The sequence below is a fragment of the Phaethon aethereus genome (genome assembly GCF_964289735.1).
Source record: "Phaethon aethereus genome assembly, chromosome: 8".
NCBI lineage: Eukaryota > Metazoa > Chordata > Aves > Phaethontiformes > Phaethontidae > Phaethon > Phaethon aethereus.
Genome location: NC_138584.1, coordinates 22924708 through 22942635, shown reverse-complemented (window position 1 = coordinate 22942635; position 17928 = coordinate 22924708). Strand labels below are relative to the sequence as shown.

The following is a 17928-nucleotide window of genomic DNA, read 5'->3' as shown; positions in this document are numbered from 1 at the left end:
CGCCCACACAGATGCTAGTGGTGCTGGTGCAGGAGCAGGGCCACCGTGGTGGGATCCCACAGGCATGCTCAACCTTGTGCCAATCCACCACCACCACTCGGCACGGGCGGCCAGAGGGGTGTCCCACCCTGCGGGGGCGCAGCACCGCGGCACAGCCTGGCGAGCACCAGCCAGGGCGCGAGGCACCGCTCGCACACGCGTCCTCACCGCGCCAAGGGTGAGTTGGTGTCTCCCTGCCCTGCAGCAGCCAGGGACAGCACCGGGGGGTATGGAGGGGAGGTGGGTACAGCCAGCACCAGTTTGTCACAGTCAAATTTTGTCAAACCAGTCCCACTTCCTTCTCCATCTGGCTACTGGCCTTTGCCGTCAGGGAAGCAAAAAGCAGAAAGCCTTTGGTTTGAGCAGGGCTGATGACGCTGCCTCAGGCGCTGTTCCTGGCCAGCAGCAGAGGTGCAGAGGTGGTGGCACACGTCAGGCTGCCTGTGAGGCCCAGTCCCCATCACCATTTCACTGGGGACCTCAGTGATGGGGCAAAGAAGTTGCTTACTAATGGTTGCAGTTGTCACCAAAGAGCACTGGAGGTCAGAATGGGAAATCAAAAAGTTCTTGACAGAGTTGAAACACCTTCTTAGGAAAAAAGACTCTTGCCCAGAAGGGCAAATGCCCCTACCTTGGGCTGGGATACTGGGCTCCAGAGGAGCAGCCCTTGCTTCCCGCAAACCACAGAAGATGGCTAGATGGACAGCTGGATGGCACACCTAGGGCTTAGCAAGCTGAAGCCAACAGAGATGAAGCCCACCCACTGTCAATATAACAAACGGCAGCAGTGCGGGATGAGGGACCACAGCCTGGGGCAGGAGCTGCCATGGGAGGGTCAGTGCAGAGCCCAGGTGAAGCTCGGGGGACTGGCACCTGTGAGAAATGCCCCAGCGGCACGCATCCGAGCAGGCTGGTCAAACACGGCAGTCCCTTCGCAAGACGTGGGAAATTACCCGACGGCTCGGTGCAGTGCTGGGGTGGGAAGGGCACGGAGCCACACAGCCCTGCTGGGAGTGGCTGGAGGAGCGGGGCTGTCCCCGTGAAGAGCGGCCGGCCGAGGGAAAGCTGCAGGAACATGCATGTGAGACGCAGCTGCACAGAGGAAAGACACGGTCTGTTCTCCGTATCCCTGGGGTACAGGACAAAGTCTTAAATTGCAGGGGGGGGAGGGGAGATCCCAGTTGGATACTAAGAAAATCCATCCCCACGGCATGATGAGACCTGTGGCTTGTCTTGGGGCACTGGGGCATCCCTGGGTCAGAGGATGCCAATGGGGGCAGGATCCCAAGGAGTGTCCACCGTGGCAGCAGACCATTGAGGCCCCGTATCCTGTTCCCCTGTGCCATCAGTGGGGCAGAGCTGGGACACCACCACCCCTCCTCTGGACCCGGCTGCCTGTTGCACTACATTTATTGTCCGTAAGGCAGAGCTGGCACCTCCAAAGGGTTACTGCAGAGCTGGAGGCTGTGCACAGCCAACACTGTCCCTTGTCCCTTTGCACCCTTGTCCGTTTGCACCCGCCAGGGTGGCCCCAGCCCACGCCAGCAGCAATTCTTGCAGCCCCGCTGGTGCCATTTCGGGCCCAGAAGCTGCAGGACAGGCAGCTGCCAGGACACTGCTTCCCCTCTCGCCCCGAAGCTTGGGCATTTGTGTCTGCGGGCAGAGGTGGCAGCATCCTGGCTCCTGAGAGCCCCTCTCCTGCCCGCTCTGCTGCAAAGACCCTGCTGGCACTTGTCCTCGGGGGCCATCCCAGCGCGTCCCTCAGCAGTGTGGAGCCATGTTGGTGGCTGGTCACGTGCCAGTGTGTCCAGCACACACTGGGGGGCAGACAGGGAGGGGACGGTGCAGTCCTGCAGTGGGGAAGGCGCTTTTGGGAAAGGGCACTGGTGTTTGTCCGTTTGGGGACAGGCAGCCCCTCATCCCCACAGCACTGTCCCAGCAGGCTGGGGTCAGTGTTCCCCCTCTGCACGGTGCCAGCGCAGCCTCACGCTTCCTCGGCGGTGGCATCGATCCCTGCGTAGGTGAAGTTCTCGAACAGGGCCATGTTCACGTAGGCCTGTGAGGGAACACCAGTCAGGAGCTGGTCGTGATGGTGTCCCTGTCTCCCTCCTGTCCCCACTGGCGCACTAGTGGGCATTGCACCCTGGGGGGAGGTGACGGGGGTCCCCACATCCAGACAGTGATCCTGGGGTTACCCCCATGCATGGAGGGGGTCACACAGGGAATGCTGCTGGATGTCCTCCCTGAGCCCAAGGGATGCTCCAGCTTTCGGGCCAGCCTTGTGCAGAGCGGGCATCCCTCCCACTGAGCCGGAGTGACGCAGGCGCCCTGCGCCCAGCCCTGCTGCCGCTGCCACTCACCTTCCTGGCCTCCAGCATGCGGATGAGCTGCATGGAGATCTGGGCGAAGGGTGGGCGCTCGTAGGGGCGGTCGCGCCAGCACTGCCGCATCAACTCATACCTGTGGGCAGAGAGCTGGCAGTGGGTCAGTGTGCATGGGGGGAAAGGGGGCAGGAAAGCTGCTTCTAGCAGATCGGGGGAAGCACGTGGGAAACTAAAGCCCAGGAAGGGTGTTTGGGGTGTGGGACCCCAGCTCATCCACCAGCCACAGTGCAGAGGGGAACCAGAAGGACCTACTGGGAGCCCCTGGGCAGCAGGGCCAGGGGAACATGGGTGTGGCCATCAGCCAGGGCTCTCTGCCCACTTACACCTCGTCATCGCAGTTGCGCGGCTTCTCCATGCGGTAGCCCTGGGGCAGCTTCTCGTAGAGCTCAGCGCACGTCATCCCACAGTACGGTGTTCCCCCTGCAGCCAGAGACACACAGCTGGCTGCAGCGGGAACAGTCCCTGGGTGTCCCCTCTGGAGCCGCAGGAGGACCAGACCTGCAGGGACCCAAGCAGAGGCAGGGAACAGAGAAAAGCCTTACCCAAGCTGACGATCTCCCAGAGAAGGACGCCGAATGACCACCTGAAAGGGCAGGAGCCGAGGCTGTGATGGAGCCCCCAGCTGTGCCCCACTGCCGGGCACAAGGCAAAGCCCAGGGTGGAGGGGGCAGCCAGGGCTCGGACCGAGCCAGCAGCTCCCCCGAGAGATGCACCACCATCATCTCCTGCCCTTGCAGCACCCAGAGCAAAAGCATCGCTGCACTGACCACCCCGGAGAGGGATGGAGGCGGCCGTGGCCATGCCCCAGCCCCGGTGCTTCTGCCTGCAGGACTTACACATCGCTCTTGGTGGTGTACACGCTGTAGTTCAGGGACTCGATGGCCATCCAGCGAACTGGCAAGCGCCCCTAGGGAAACAGAGCACAACCGTCAGGGGAGGGGAGATGCCCTGTGGAAGGAGGGCAGCCGTGACCCAGCCGGTCCCAGCATTGTGGGTTGTTCCCACTGATGGTGGGGGTCCTCCCCACCGCATCGCTGCAGGCCCCATAGAGATGCTTCGCTCCTGCCTCACCATCGTCTTCTTCACGTAGACCTCCTCCCCTCTGGAGAGGCCAAAGTCGGCAATCTTGGAGGCCAGATTTTCTCCCACCAGGATATTCCTGGCTGCCAGGTCCCTGTGAATGAACTGAAAGGGGCCACTGGTCATCAGGAGCCACATGCTCCCTCCTGCTGGCCCCAGGGGTCTCGTGCCCTGATGGGGAGTCCCCAGACCCCAGGGGAAGGATGCTCTGGGGACCTTCCTGGGGATATACCTGCTTCTCACTCAGGTACTGCATCCCCTTGGCCACGTCTGAAGCAAACTGTAGTAGCTGCTGGGAAGTGAGGGTGGAGGCAGTGCCATGCTCCTTGGCAAAGGCCGGGTCCGTCTCCAGGACTCGGCTTTTGCGGAGGAAATCCAGGAGGTTTCCATAGGGAGCATACTCAATGGCGATGTACAGGTAGCCTGGGGGGCAGGAGGAGGTTGGGTGCATGGGGCTCTCCCCAGCAAAGAGGAATACACAGCTGGGCAGGGGCTATGGGGCGGAGGGGAGGGGACAGTGGGACAGCCCTCACCCTTGTTTTCACAGGCACCCAGCAAGTTGATGATGTTGGGGTGATGGCCCAGTTTGCACAGCACCTCCAGCTCCCCAGCAAAGTCCCGGTGGTCGTTCTCTGAAGCAAACTCTGGAAGCAAGAAGGGATGGACGCCTCAGTCCTACAACAAGGGCCCTTCCTCTGTTCCGCCACTGACGGCTCCTGCCCGTTCTCAGCCCTGAGCATGGCCCAGGGTGCAGCTGTGTTCCGCAGCCCACCCTGCCCATCTCCCTGCACCGCTCACCTTTCAGCATCTTGATGGCTGCGTTCATTTTCAGGCCATCCTTTTTGATCATGGCCCTGATGACCTGCCCAAAGTTGCCCTCCCCAATCATGTCCTCAAATTTGATGTCTTCCCACTCCAGGATGGGGTAGCTGAGGGGCTCAGGCTGTGGCTTGGGCCGGCGCGTCAGGGTCAGGGTCCCTGAGTTGAACTGCAGGATGGTCTCTTCCCCCTGGCAGATGGGAGCGGGTGAGGTTAGAGGCACCGGGCACCCCTCTGCCCGCGCGGCAGTCCCGGCAGGGCAGGCGTTGTGGGCAAGGGCGGGCTCCGCACCCTCTCCGTGTGGAAGTGAGGTCTGGCTGCATCCGGACTGGAGGCTATGGAGCGTGACCTGGATCGGGCTGGGACGTGGGGAGCTGGGGACACGGTCCTGGCAGGGCAGGTGGCACTCACCGAGCCAGACTGGTATGTAAAGGTGCGGCGCCGGTGGAAAAAATTCTTCTTGATGAGGAAAAGCGCCAGGAGGGCAAAGAGGATGGTGAGGCAGGTGACGGACACGGAGCCGACAATGGCCAAGAGCAGCTGCTGGTCTATTCCTGCCTGCTTGGTGCTCTGGCTGCCCAGGCTGGGTGGCACGCTCAGCGCTCCTGCCGAAAGGAGGGTTGGAGGGTCATGGTCTGTGGCTGAGCCCTGCCCAGGCTGCACAGGTGGCCAAACACCAAGATGACAGCCCTTTCTTGGCACCCCGGAATCCCATGAAGACACTACAACTGCATCCCAGGCTCCTGGGACCATGGAGGGACAGGGGTGAGGGTGTCACTGCCTGGGCCCTGTCACTGAACCCACCGGTTTCTGGACCTCCAACCAGCTCTGGTCCAGCCACCAACTCCTCCTGTGCTGGCTCTGCCCTGCTCCTCTAGCTCCTCAGACGTCACAACACCCTCTGGTCAAGGCAGAGCCACTCTGCAGGTGCCATGCTCTCACCATGCCACCCCTGCCCCATCAGGACTAGGAGGAGCAGGGTGTCTGAAGACACTCACGAGTGTTTTGGGTTTGGGCTGCTGATTCAGAGCTGTTCTGGTCACTCTTTGATGACCCAGATGCTAAGCCCAAGTTCCAACAGGCCCATGAGCCTCCTGCCTGCTGGGACACCCCACTCACCGTCCCCCAGGGTTTTGGCTTTCACAGGCTGGCTCCACTCCCCTGGGACATGGGAGTTGGCCCGAACGCGAAACTGGTAGCTGGTGCTAGCGTTGAGGCCCCCAACGATCTTGGTGGTCTCGGCGCCGCTGTCGGTGTCAATCCACTGGGGCTCGCTGGTGCCCCCCACCTGCTGCAGTTCCACGATGTACTTGGTGATGCCCCCGTTGGGGTACTCAGGGACCTGCCAGGAGAGCCTGATGGCTGTGTCAGACATAGACTCTGCCGAGAGTGACCGTGGGGAGGAGGGCCCTGGGACAAGGAGAGGAGAGTGTCAGCCCCAGGACAGGGCTCCTGGCACTGCAGGGGCTGAGTGGTTGCTTGAGGACCAGACCTCATGGATAGCAATGGCAACCAAAGCTATGCCAGGTTTGAGGAACTTCCAGAGCCCCCTGGCCTGTGCTTAGGTGGAGGCAGGAGGAGGACCCTGGACCAGGAGTGGGGCCAGGAGTGGCTCTCTGGGTACAACAATGGGGCAGGACTGCACCCACAAATGCTCCCAGCCTCAGGGACCATCAAGGTAGACGTCTCTGTATTGATATTTTCTTTCTTCAACCCTCCCTCACACACAGCAAGTTTTGAGTATCTTATCATTCCCACCACCTCCTCTGAGCCTTCTCCATCCTGCCCACACCCCTAAACCCAAATCCCCAAATCACACAAAGCTTTTACAAGCAGCAAATGGAGAAACCCTCACATCCTCCGAGCCTGATGCCCACCAACCCTCCCAATACGCAGTAGCCAGCACTGAGCCTCACTGAAAGCCTTGTGCACTCCTTCCCCCTTGGTTGCCAGAAACACTGGTCAGGCTGATGCTGCACCTCCCCATGGTCTCCCAACCATGTGGGGGTCTGCATGTGTGTGCATGACCCCAGGAGGGGCTGCAGATCTCCCCAAGCCCTAGTGATTGTCCAGCAAAACTACCAGGCAGCGAGGTTAAAGTGAACCAAAGGGAAATAAATTTTTCATGCAATGTATAATTATATCGAGGAACATGTTGCTACAGGATGTTGTAAAGGTCACAAGTATAGACAAGCCCATCAGGGCTTGGGCAAGGGTGCGTAGGACAGATCTGTTTGTGAGCGCCACTTGTGATGGCCTGAGTGACATGTTCAGCTTAGGATGTTTATCAGCTGCTTGGTCCTGGAGGCTACAGGATCTAGTGGGGAAAGGAGGACCCATTTTCCCCCAAGCAGCTGTTCATGTGCTATCAGAGATGGGATACAAAAGCAGCCGGACATGGGGATGGTCACTGTTACATTTACAACTGATTTATCATTGTAATTCCCTGTAATAATTCCCTGTGTGCTGCTGGACTCACCTTTGCTGTTGATCATGACTTTGTAGAGGTCGGACGCAGGCCCCAGGCTGGCACAGTGGTAGACCAGCACTTCCAGCCCGTACTCCTTGTTGAACTCCAGGTCCCCAATTCGGGCAGAGAGCACGGAGATGGATGTGATGTTTTTCTCACAGATCAGCCGTCTCGCTGAGTCGAAGAGGTGAACGATGAAGCCATGTGCCGGCTCATGGTTACTTGGCAATTTCCAGTTGACATGAAGCGTGTTTTTCTCCTCTATGGACCAGCCTTCAATCACAGGCTTGACTGTGGGCTCTGCGGACAAAAAGGAAGCAAAACCTCACAGCACGTCAGCCTCAGGGCTTTGTAGACCCTACACTGTGCAGGGTTAGGGGTAGGGTCAGGGTGAGGTAGATGGGTGCTCACCAAGGCATTCGGTTACCATGACGGCCTCAGGCCCCTTGCTGCCCTCCCCGCCGTCCCCTGGCCGGCTCAGCTGCACCTTGACAATGTAGGCAGTCACCGGCCGGAGGTTCATGAGGGTGATGTTCTCACTGTTGTCAACTGTTGGCCAAGAGGACATGTCAGAGACATGCTCATGACCCACAGTCTGCCCTGCCACCAGCGTCCTCCCCAGCATCACCACAGGGGGCCTGGGATGGAGACCTCTGCCTGCCCCAGACCCTCACTGGCTGGGGCAGCTGTCCCCTCCCGCCCAGGTCCTACCTCTTCTCCCCAGTCCCTGGCAGACACATACCCACAATGGATGACCAAGCCGAGGTGTCGTCCTTGGGCTTGTAGAGCAGCTTGATGGAGATGATGGGTCCATCACCAGAAAAGCAGTCCACGGGTGACACCACGAGCTGGCGGCTCTGCTTGGCCAGCAGCCGGGGGGGGCTCAGGGGTGCTGGCGGCACTGGGTATGAAGGAGGGAATGACATCAGTGGGACTGGGAACAACGAGGAGCAGAGCGTGGGTACATCTACCACTGCTTGGTTCCTTCCAGCTTTGTCAGGGAAGTCTTTCATTACAACCCAAACCCGTCTGTTGGCACTACGGCACACGGTGAGTGGCAACCAGACCAGTGGGGGGAGAGGGGAGGTTTGGCATTGCCACGCCATGCCATCAGCTTCCCCCAGCAACCCCGGCTCATCCCACTCGTGCTGCTGCGATTCCCTCACCTCGGATGTTGACCTTGACTTTCCGGCTGTCCTGGCCCCCCGTTGTGGAGACCCGGCACTCCCAGAGCCCTGTGTCATCCTTTGTCAAGCGCCGCACCTGAAACTCGCAGGTGATCTGCCCTGGCTCAATGATGGCTTTGATGAGCTGTGGGCACACAGGGTGCCATCAGCCCCTCGGCTCAGCCCCCTGGCTCCCCACACCAGCCTGGAGTTGCCCAGCAGACTGGTGGGGAGATGGGTGCTTTTTTGGGGAGCCAGCAATGCAAGTGGGGGCCAATGTGTGGGAATGGCAGTGGGGCGAGGGCACGGAGTGATGGGGACTGGGTACCTTGAGCACAGTGCCGTCGGCCTTGCGCAGCTCCACGCTGTCGCTGGTGGGCAGTGGGTTGCCAGTGGCCACACAGCTGATGATGGGCTCTGAGCCCAGGTTGAACTCCAGCTCTGAGGCCAGTTGGATGATCTGGGGGAATCGGTCTGGCACAGAGAGATCAGCGTTAGCACTGGCCCCGCTCCCCCCCAAGCATGAGAGAGGCTGGCCCCTTTCCCCAGTCCTGGCTGCAGCCGGACCCCGGTGCCAAGAAGCCAGTGCTGGGCACTGCAGTCTAGCCCCGATCCCCACCCCACATACTGGGCTTGGCCACTCTCTCGGCACAGCTAACCCTGGCGGAGGGGACTAGATGCTCCCCTTGCAGTACCCTGTTTCCACAGGGTTGGGGCTATTTCTGCAGGCAAGACGGGCTGCTGAGCTGGCTGGTGAGGCCAGTAGCCAACGGCCCCCTCAGCCACTGGTGAGGAAGGAGCCAGAGCCCACCCAAGGGTGCGGGACAGAAACCCACTGCAGCTCCGTGCCAGCCTCACCTGACTTCTCGCAGTGCTGCCCGTGCCAGCCCGCTGGGCAGATGCAGCCACTGAAGCGGTTACAGCTGCCTCCGTTTCGGCAGGCACACCCCAGGGCACAGTCAGGGCCATAGTATCCCGGGGGACAGGCTGTGGGAAGAGAAGACCTTGCTGCTACCCCTGGCCGTGGCACAGGGCTGGCACGGCACAGGACCGTGGACGCAGAGACGGCGGGCAGCTGGCACAGGCAGCAGCACTGCTCAGCCCACACCAACTCCCAGGCTGGGAGAGGTTTGCACGTGTCCTGGAGGAAGCCCAGGTTGGATGGGCGATGCGGACGTCCATGTCCCCATACCTTGGCTGCAGCGGGAGCCGCTCCAGCCCGAGGCGCAGGAGCAGCCATAGGGGTCCGGCAGGCAGAAGCTCAGCCCCTGGCAGCCCTGGGTTTTCTGGCAAGTCTCCTGGCAGTTGCGGCCAAACTGGCCTTCCCGGCAGGCTGGAAAATACAAGTGTGGTCAGCCCTGAGGCACCGTTTGCCCATGCACGGCTTGTGCGTGGCATGGTACCGGCTCCGGCTCCCCGAGCCCCATATCACCACCCTGAGCAGGTACAGAAGCCATGTCCTGCTGAGAAGGCGGATGGTCCCACCCCGCTCCGTAAACAAGGGGCACCATGGGCAGGGAGGCACTGGAGATGCACACAGAGATTCTGGCTATGGTATCCAGGTCTGGGGACGCAGTGGGGCCCCCATGCACGCCCCGGGCACAGCTCCTGCTGCCAGGCAGCCTGGCACCTACCTCGCTCGCAGCGGGTGCCCATGAACCCCGGAGGGCAGATGCATTCGCCAACGTGGTCGTGGCAGACACCACCGTTCAGGCAGTTGGGGCAGTCCTTCTCGCAGGATGGGCCCCATTTCTTCGCAGGGCAGGCTGCGGACAGAGCGGAGGGGGCGCAGGCTGGCACCAGGCTGGGGGGCTGGGTACGGCCGCCTGTCCCCGCATCCCGGGGAGCCAGGGCCCTGCTCACCTCTCACAATCAGGCGGTAGAAGGCACTCCACAGAGGGCTGTCCCCCATGAACGTGGCGCTGTAGACCCCGTTTTCGCTCACACTGACATTGGGGAGCGTCAGGATGACAAGGTTGTCCTGTACCTCGCCCCGGTCCGTAGTCTGGTAGTAGGTGCCTGCAAGGGGGCAGAGGATGACCTGGGGCCCCCCTGCACCCCCCGGGGCCAGCGCGAGGCACTGGCTGGGAGCAGCCCCGGCCCCGCGCCTCCTCTTGGGACCACTTGCCATTTCTTTTCCACATGACGTCTGTCTCCTTCCTCTTGAGGACCCTGGCAGAGAAGGTGGCCGGCTCAGCGACGTTCACAGACTGCGTGGCCTTCACCGGGAAGAGGTGGGCTGTGGAGGAGGAAGAGGAGCAGGCTGAGCAGCAGTCAGCCGCCCGAGAGCACTTGCACCCAAGGGCAGCACTGGCACCCCCAGACCAGCCACCCCAAAACATGGCCCTGGTGCAGCCCAGCACCCACCACACGTTTCTGCTGGGACGTCATGACACACCTCCCTGTCTGCCCCGTGTGGGACCTGGGACCCCCTCGAGCCTCTGCAAGGGACAAGCGCTCCCTTCCCAGCCCCTCCAGCACCCGCGGGCAGACACCGAGGCGTGGGACGGGGCACCCTGTCCTCTGGCGAGCCCGCCAGCCCCACGCTGGTGGCAGCAGCTGGGGAGGTGACGGCTGGGACAATTCCGCACGGTGCACCCTGCCCGCTGCCAGCTCGGGGAGGTGCAGAGCAGCTGCAGGCAGCGACGGCACGGGCAGGCGAGGGGCGGCCGGTGCATGGAGGGCTGCACACCGGGACCAGCAGCTGCTCCTGCCTTCCCTGTGGTCCTCAGTCCTGGCCCTGCCATTGCTGTTTTCCTGATTTCCCAGGTGTTGGGGCGTGCAGCAGCAATGAACTCTCGGAGCAGTGATGTGAGTCAGCCAGAGCCCCGCTTTGAGCACGAATGCGGCTATAAATATGTTAAGGCCTGGCAAACCAAGCCCTGGGTGTGCCAGGCCAGGGCAGACACAAAAGAGGGCACAGGCAGGCGCTGGCTCTCGGAGCCTGCCAGCTTGCACATACTCAAAGCTGCTGCGCCGGGTTGGAGCTATGGCACATACAGCCCCGTGTCCTGCCCCGGCAAAGCCGGAGGTCAGGAGGAAGCGGCACACACCGCGGACGCCCGGGGAAGGGCATCGCAGGTTGCGTGTACTGGTAATTCCCCAGAACCGCCTCCCCTCCTTCAGCGGTTTGCAGCCCAGGAGCCTCCGGAGTCAGGTATTATCTCTCTAGCTGAGATCTTTCTCAGGATTTTTGCAGTCCCTTGTAAATGGCACACAGATGTGGCCACCATCCTGTCTCACTCGGTCTCACTTGCCAGTGTGAGAGCGTGACATGACCCCACACAGCACTTTGCAGTTACCTATGCTGAATTTTATCTACCGCTCCCCCACTGGTCAGCAGTGCCTGCAGCCCCCCACAGGGCTCATCCCTCCCTGGGCAGCTCGGGGACAGCAGCAGCCATGGACGCCTGTTCAGTTGTTTGTAACCACGAGTGGCACAGGTCCCCCCAGAGACCCCGTGCCATGCTGGTGGGGACTTCCCCACGTGACAAGAACCACAGATTAACTCCTATTCTTGCTCGCTTTCTTTTAGTCAGTTATTTATCCATGCAGAGACCACCCCTGCCACCCCCTGGGTGCAGAGTTTCTCCCAAAGAGCCTTTGAAAGGGGATTTTCTTAATTTTTTCCAGAGACCCGAGCAGGCGGCATCAGCCAGGTCACCCACAGCATCCTCTCCACTGCCCCCCCAGAGACTTTCCCACTGCAAACTCATGCTGCCTCTTCCTCAAGTACCACATAACCACAAATTCTACTCTTTCCTACAGTTTCTACTACTTTGCCTGGTTCCAGTTTGGGTTTACAGGCATGTAACTCCTGACCCAGAAAGCTTTTAGGAAAGGCTGGTGTCCGTGAGCAGCCTTGCCGCCCGCCCTCTGCTCACGCCCGGCACAGCCCTGCTCACGGCAAGCCCGGTCTGGCCATGCCGTGCTGCTCCGTTCGGCTATTTATTAGCTGCCTCCTGCTATCAGTGCTGGCATTTCAGACAGATCCCTGAGAAGTCCCCCCAGCTTCTCTATTGTGCACATGGACGCAAAAATAAAGTTTTGTTTTTTCTGCAATGGCCTCTCTGGGTATTCTAAAAAATAGGTTATTGCCAGGTTTAAACCCTTCTGAAATTGCTCCTCATGACCTTTTTGGTCTGTTTTATTGTGTTTTTACAGCAAAACTTCCAAAGTTTATCATCCTTCCTGTGTTCTTCTTCATGCGTGACCTTTTGAGAGATGCCAGCTTTCCTCTAGCAGCGTTCCACACCCACTGCTTCATCACCCTGGCCTGCTTTGGTGCGCTCTTGGGCTTAACAGGAGAGATGGTACTCGCCAAGCTGCCCGGTGGGCTCTGTACACAGCCCTCCCTCCCCCTGCAAAGATGCAATTTTTTTGGTTACTTTTTCCTTTGATCTATCGTCCTATTTTTTTTTTTTTTTTTAACTTCTCCTTCTCTAAACTAAACAGAGCACCAGCAGCTTGTTTGGCACCTGGAAAACAGCCACTCTTTGGCATTTGTAACGCCCGCAGGGTCTTGAACCTGGACACTGACCAGCTCCTCCACAGTGGCATTTTGGCGACCCAGGAGCAGAGCGTTGTCTGGGACCCCCTCCCATGGGATGACCCATCATCCCAGCAGGACCCCAGAGCTGTCACCTCACCTGGGGCTTATAGAGGGGGGCATCTGGGGGTGCAGAGCCCCACGCTGCACTCCTCGCCCCACACTGCTGACCGCACCCCCCACGCCGTCTCCCGATGCCTCTGCCTTCCTCCCTTGGCGCCTCTGTTGCTCTGCTTGCCCGGACCGGCCGGCGCTGTTTCCAATAGAACTGCTGTCATTTTTGGGCCCGGCCTCCGGCTGAGGATGCAGACTGGTCCCTGCTCCTTGGGGGATGCTTGGACCGTACTGGCAGCCTCTGTTCCTCAGCTTGGAGATACTAGAGCTGCTCAGAACGATATGCTAAAGCTGTGTTTTACAACAGGCAGGGAAACTTGTAATCCCCTTGTCTCATTCTCAGCAAAAGGTTGATTGATTTAGCCAAAACTTTATAAATAAAAGCTAGACAGCACCCTGAGGCAAACCGCTATCACAGAAAATTTCAATCCTGATAGTTTGTGAAGTCTCCAGCATGGGATGAGCAGAGGTCGGGGGGGCAGTGTGGGACAGTGCTGCCCTGGGCAGTACCCCTGCCGCCGGCCAGCCCGGGGAGGCCCTTTTGGCTCACATGGCCCAAAATGGGAGGAGAGGACAAGAGCCCGGCGCCGCCCTGGGCTACGGTGCACCCTGGCAGGGCCTCTCGTGGAGACCCCACCGCCGCAGTGGCGATGGGCTGCTGCGGCACGGTGCTCGCCAAGCGTCTGGGGAGGCTCCTGGAGATGCTCCCCGGTGCTACCTCACCCCCGGGAGCCTGCAGCGGGGACAGGAGGCTGGCACAGCTCCCATGGGCTGCCCCCACCCTGGTTAATGATTCCCAGACCCCCCTGCCTCCTTCAACGGTGCCCGGCTTCCTCTTGGACCTTGCCCTGCTGCCGGGTGCTGTTCCCAGCCCAGCCGGCTGCCCATGCTGCCACCCGTCCCCACACACCTCCGCGGGGCTCGGCCACACTCCTCCAGCTGAACATCCCTCCCCTCTCCACCCCAACGGTGCCAGCAGACCCCCAACGTAGCCCATGGGTCACCACTGTCCCCTGTGATGCCGGCTGGCACTGGGATTGCAAAGCACAGGGCGGGTAGCTCTTGTGTGGACCCAGCCAGCAGGTGGGGGGTTGCCTGCCGCCCCCCCCAGCCACTCACCGTTGTGACTGTTGTGCACGTAGACCACCTTGGCCTGCTCGGTCGGGGTGCGCCCCAGGCAGTAGAGGATCCCCACCAGGTCAGCCATGGAGAAGCCCCTGGCCTGGACGTGGTTGCTGTGGTTGCGGTAGTTTTGGAAGCCTGTCTTGGGGTGCGTCATCACGATCTTGTTCTCTCGCTCAATCTGCAGGTAGCTCACGTCGCGCTCTCCCATGACGCAGGAGAGGAAGAAGTCGGAGTGCGACAAGCTCTGCACGTTGGCGATCAGGGTGATGTCCAGGATGGCCCCTGGGGTGAGGGAGCGTGAGGGCACGTCACGATAGGACAACGGCACAGCTATCTGCCTCAGGGCCAGACCCCGTCACCCAGATCTCACCCCCTTTCCAGGACATTTTTGCCACCCTAGCCCACGAAGCACAGCCAGGTCGGGTGCAGACCCATCGGGATGGCACAGTGGGCATTTCCACTCTCCTTTTGGAGATCCCCATGGGCTCAGCCCCCCGCCATGAGCCAAGCATGCAGCAGGACAGGGGTCCTGGGGCCCGTCTCATCCCACAAACTGCTGCCCCCCAGCCCCGTGTCAGGGAGAGGCAGGCAGGGGAGGGCACTGCTGGCCTCTGAGGCGCCCAAATGGCCGGTCACAAAGGGATGTTTCCTTCCTCCAAACCCTGTCCGATGGTGCCACTGAGCTCCCACAGCTGCCTCGTCCCACCAAGCCTCTCTGGGGCAGGGGCTGCTCCCTGGGGCAGAGGAGAAGGGGCGATTTACCTGCCAGCCGCGGGAGGAGAAGCAGAAGGTAAACCTGGAGTCCCATGTCCTTGGAGCGTGTCTCGAATCTGGCACAGGTCAGAAAATCCCTGGCATGTCCCAGCCACGGGGGTCGGAGTCGGAGGCCACAGCTGCCTAGGGGCTCGACGTGAGGGGCGGCTCAGGACCCCTGCTCCCTGCCCGCGTCCCCCATCTCGCCTCCGCCCTGCTGCTCGGCGTCTGGGGGAGCTGGGACCACCTCCTCTGGCACATAGCCTGGGCACAGTGAGGGAGGTGCCCCCTTTGCCGCTTGCTCGGTAGCTACCCGGCTTCTCAGGAGCGGGCCTTGGTGGCAAAGAGGCCACTGCTGTCCCCTGCTCAGTGGCAGCTCTCCCGAGGAGCAGGCGCTCACCCCTCCTGGGCTAGGGCTGCGTGCTCAGGGCTCCCCAAGCCATGCTGAGCCCCGAGCCCAGCCAGGAGGTGTCCCGACCCCGCTCCTCGCCTGCCGTGCAGAGGGTCTCATGCCCTAGCCCACCCGAGCGGCAGCATCCCTGTCCCCTCGGCGCAGCCCCGCAGCCGATGGTTCTGGGAAGGGCTCTCTGGAGCAGGGAAAGGAAAGGGGCCAAGGGGCTGTGGCTGGCGGCGGCGGCGGCGGAGCCAAATCCTGTTTCCCATGCGGCGTTTCCTGCTCTCCACCCATTGTTCTGAGACAGCCCTGACTCCAGGAGCCGGCAGGAGCTGCCCCACACAGGCTCGCCCCCAGTGAGCAGCATGTGGCGATGCTGAGGCCATACACACCTTGTGACACCTCGGCCTCCCGCTACCACAAGCTGGGGCGCTGAGGCATGGCCCCAGCTGGGCTCTGCATTGTGCCAGGGGCCGACTCGTGCCTGCAGCAGCCCGTCGCGGGGCTGCTGCCTGGCTTGAAAGGGGCTGAGCGGGAACACAGGCAGGGTGACGCAAAGCTGGCCAGCTCGCATGGGAGGGTGGCCACTGCCAGGGGAGAAAACCCTCCACGTTGCAGTAAACATGTCTGGGAGGAAGCGGAAAGCAGCAGAAAGCCCGGCTTTCCCTGAGCACTTTCCCATGCACAGCGCCGGCACGGGCACGGCATGGCCCTGCTGTCCCCCCAGCCCCAGGGGTTCCCACACCCAGCCCTCCTGCGAGGCTGCCCCAGCCTCCGGCGAGCTCCAGGCTCTTCTCCTGGCAAACAAAGGGCATTCCCCAGGAAATCACTGTAAGCTTCACCCGCCAAACCTCACGCTGCTTCACAAACCAAGTTGTTCCCACGTGAAAGCCAGGGCTGCCAGGGAGCGAGCCTCATGTTTTGGTGTGTCCCGAGCCCATGCCGTATCCGGCCAAAAATCTAAAGCACACATGGAGAGGAAGGGGAAATCCATTCATCGCTTCCGACTATTTACAGTGTGCTCTGGGGCTGCGCGGTGCCTGTGGCATGCCGAGGGAGGGATGGCAGCAGGCAGGGGCTCCCCCAGCACAGCCACCCGGCCACCCCATGATGGGAGGGATGGAGAGGTGCCGAAAAAGATGGGCACTAGATGCAGCTGCCCCATTTGACTGGGAATCTAAGCATGGTGAGCTTTGCTGTGGGCTATGCATAGGCGAGGGGCTCTGGTTTTGGGAGACCCCCGGGGCACCTGAGGCACAACCATAATGTAACTGTGGAGCACAAGGCTGTCCCGCAGCAGTATGCTCAGGGGCTGCGCAGCTGAGGCTGGTCCCTCTTGCCGTCGGTGCCCACCTGGGGAAACCCACATACCCATTTGCCTGGCCAAGCCCAAGCTCATTTGCAAGTGCATTGGGTCAGGGACTCATCCACACTCTCTGTACAGCTGCAGGAAGGGGATAGATACATGACTAGATAAATAAATGGCTTCTTCCTCTCGTTCACTGGATGTAGAGGCCAGTCACGCTCAGAACCGTAATTTCCATCATACCACAGCGTGCTTACACGTGCTGCGCCCGGGGAAGCAACTGGTTCTGTGCTCCCCCAGCAGCACACAGAGCTGTGAGTTATGATGCACTCTGTGAAATGTCCTCAGACACGAGGATCTGTTGGAGGACAGGATTATTTATACAGAACAGACACGCTTTATGGGAAGGCTTTGCAACTGTGGGCCCTTCAGCGTGCTCCTCCAGCAGCACAGCATGGCTCCTCTTACTGCCTGAGGGGAACCAGTATTGCTTTGCTCTTTTGGGGAATGGGAGCCATTTGGGGTCAGCTCTCCACACCAGGTGATGCCCAGGAGATGTCAGGGATCCATCGAGGGATCTGACCCAAGCTGATTTGTCCCCTTGCATTTTTTCTAGGAACACCTGGATAAGACATGTCTATCTGTGCAGATCCTTCAGGTTGGAGGTGGAGTAGGAAACCTCTCTTGAGAGGTTTTGTGGGGAGACCCAACCAGGACCCTACAGCTCCAGTTTAACCTTATGTATCTCCAGAGGAGAAACCAGGGAGCTGGGCGCAGCTGAGCCCAGCCAAAGCAGCTCACCGCGCTTGCTCTCCTGTAATATGGAAAGCTCCAGCTGCCCAACTCACAGCACACTGAAAGCACCTGAATTTCTGCTGAATTCACTGACCTCAACTTTTTTGCTGAATCACAACAGACTAAAAAAAAAAAAGAGTGACAAAAATACCCCTTTTTGTTATCATTTGCACATTCTAATGCACAGCACCGCATGCCAGAAACCATAATGCACCGATACATTTCCTGATAGGAAATGCAAACGCCCTGCGAATCCACCGACAGGCTGGGCTGCCTCAGCAACATTTTCTAGCCTTGTCTTCTGGCTGTTTGTTTCATTTTACGTGGGTGGCGGGACCCAGGGAGGCCCTGCAAGGCCAGGTTAAGGGTGGCTGCTGCCAGGCGTAAGAGCAGCCCAGGAGCGGGATGGCCGAGCATCCCCAGCCCACCCAGTTGCAGGCAGCTGCTGGCTGCACTGGCGTCCAACACGTGCTTGCAGGATCAAGGATGGGCTGCTGGGAATCGCTTTTGCTGAGGAAAGGGTGGGACGCGTGGCCATGGAGGAGCCCCTTGCCAGCTGGGGAAGCAGGGCCGCCCTGTCCTGGCTGCTGCCTGGGTGGAAACTGCAGAGCCGCAGGGCGGTTGGCAGGCGGCTACTGCTGCTGAGCGGGAGCGGGAATGGGGAACGGGGAGCCGGGAAGAGAGCGCGGGGGTCCCTCCTGCTGCAGAGGCACAGCTGGGAGCGGGCGCTGCCAGCACCTCCCCTGCCTGGGCTGTGGCTCTGCCAGCCCTTGCCCGCTCACCAACCCTGGCACCCGTGGGCGTGGGAGCACGTCCCACCCAACCGTGTGCCTGCAAACACCCGCAAGATGCTGCGTTGACGTGATTTCCCAGGTTTTCACTGATCCACAGCAGGGCTGGCAGGCAGCACTATTGATGAGCAGCGGGTCTGTGC

General features: G+C 60.7%; 1 protein-coding gene across 1 annotated transcript; it reads right to left on the bottom strand.

Annotated features, from left to right (window-relative positions):
- Positions 1 to 2023: 2023 nt before the first annotated feature.
- Positions 2024 to 14554, bottom strand: TIE1 (tyrosine kinase with immunoglobulin like and EGF like domains 1; the record flags this gene model as incomplete). Its single annotated transcript, XM_082002995.1, has 23 exons — positions 2024 to 2095; positions 2400 to 2499; positions 2747 to 2843; positions 2966 to 3006; positions 3260 to 3330; positions 3495 to 3608; positions 3736 to 3926; positions 4037 to 4147; positions 4302 to 4512; positions 4614 to 4927; positions 5442 to 5732; positions 6802 to 7092; positions 7204 to 7341; positions 7535 to 7693; positions 7959 to 8103; positions 8287 to 8432; positions 8817 to 8945; positions 9151 to 9291; positions 9593 to 9724; positions 9822 to 9977; positions 10087 to 10197; positions 13741 to 14028; positions 14509 to 14554. The coding sequence occupies 23 exons, from the start codon at positions 14552 to 14554 to the stop codon at positions 2024 to 2026; spliced, it is 3495 nt and encodes a 1164-aa protein (XP_081859121.1).
- Between the last annotated feature and the right edge of the window lie 3374 nt (positions 14555 to 17928).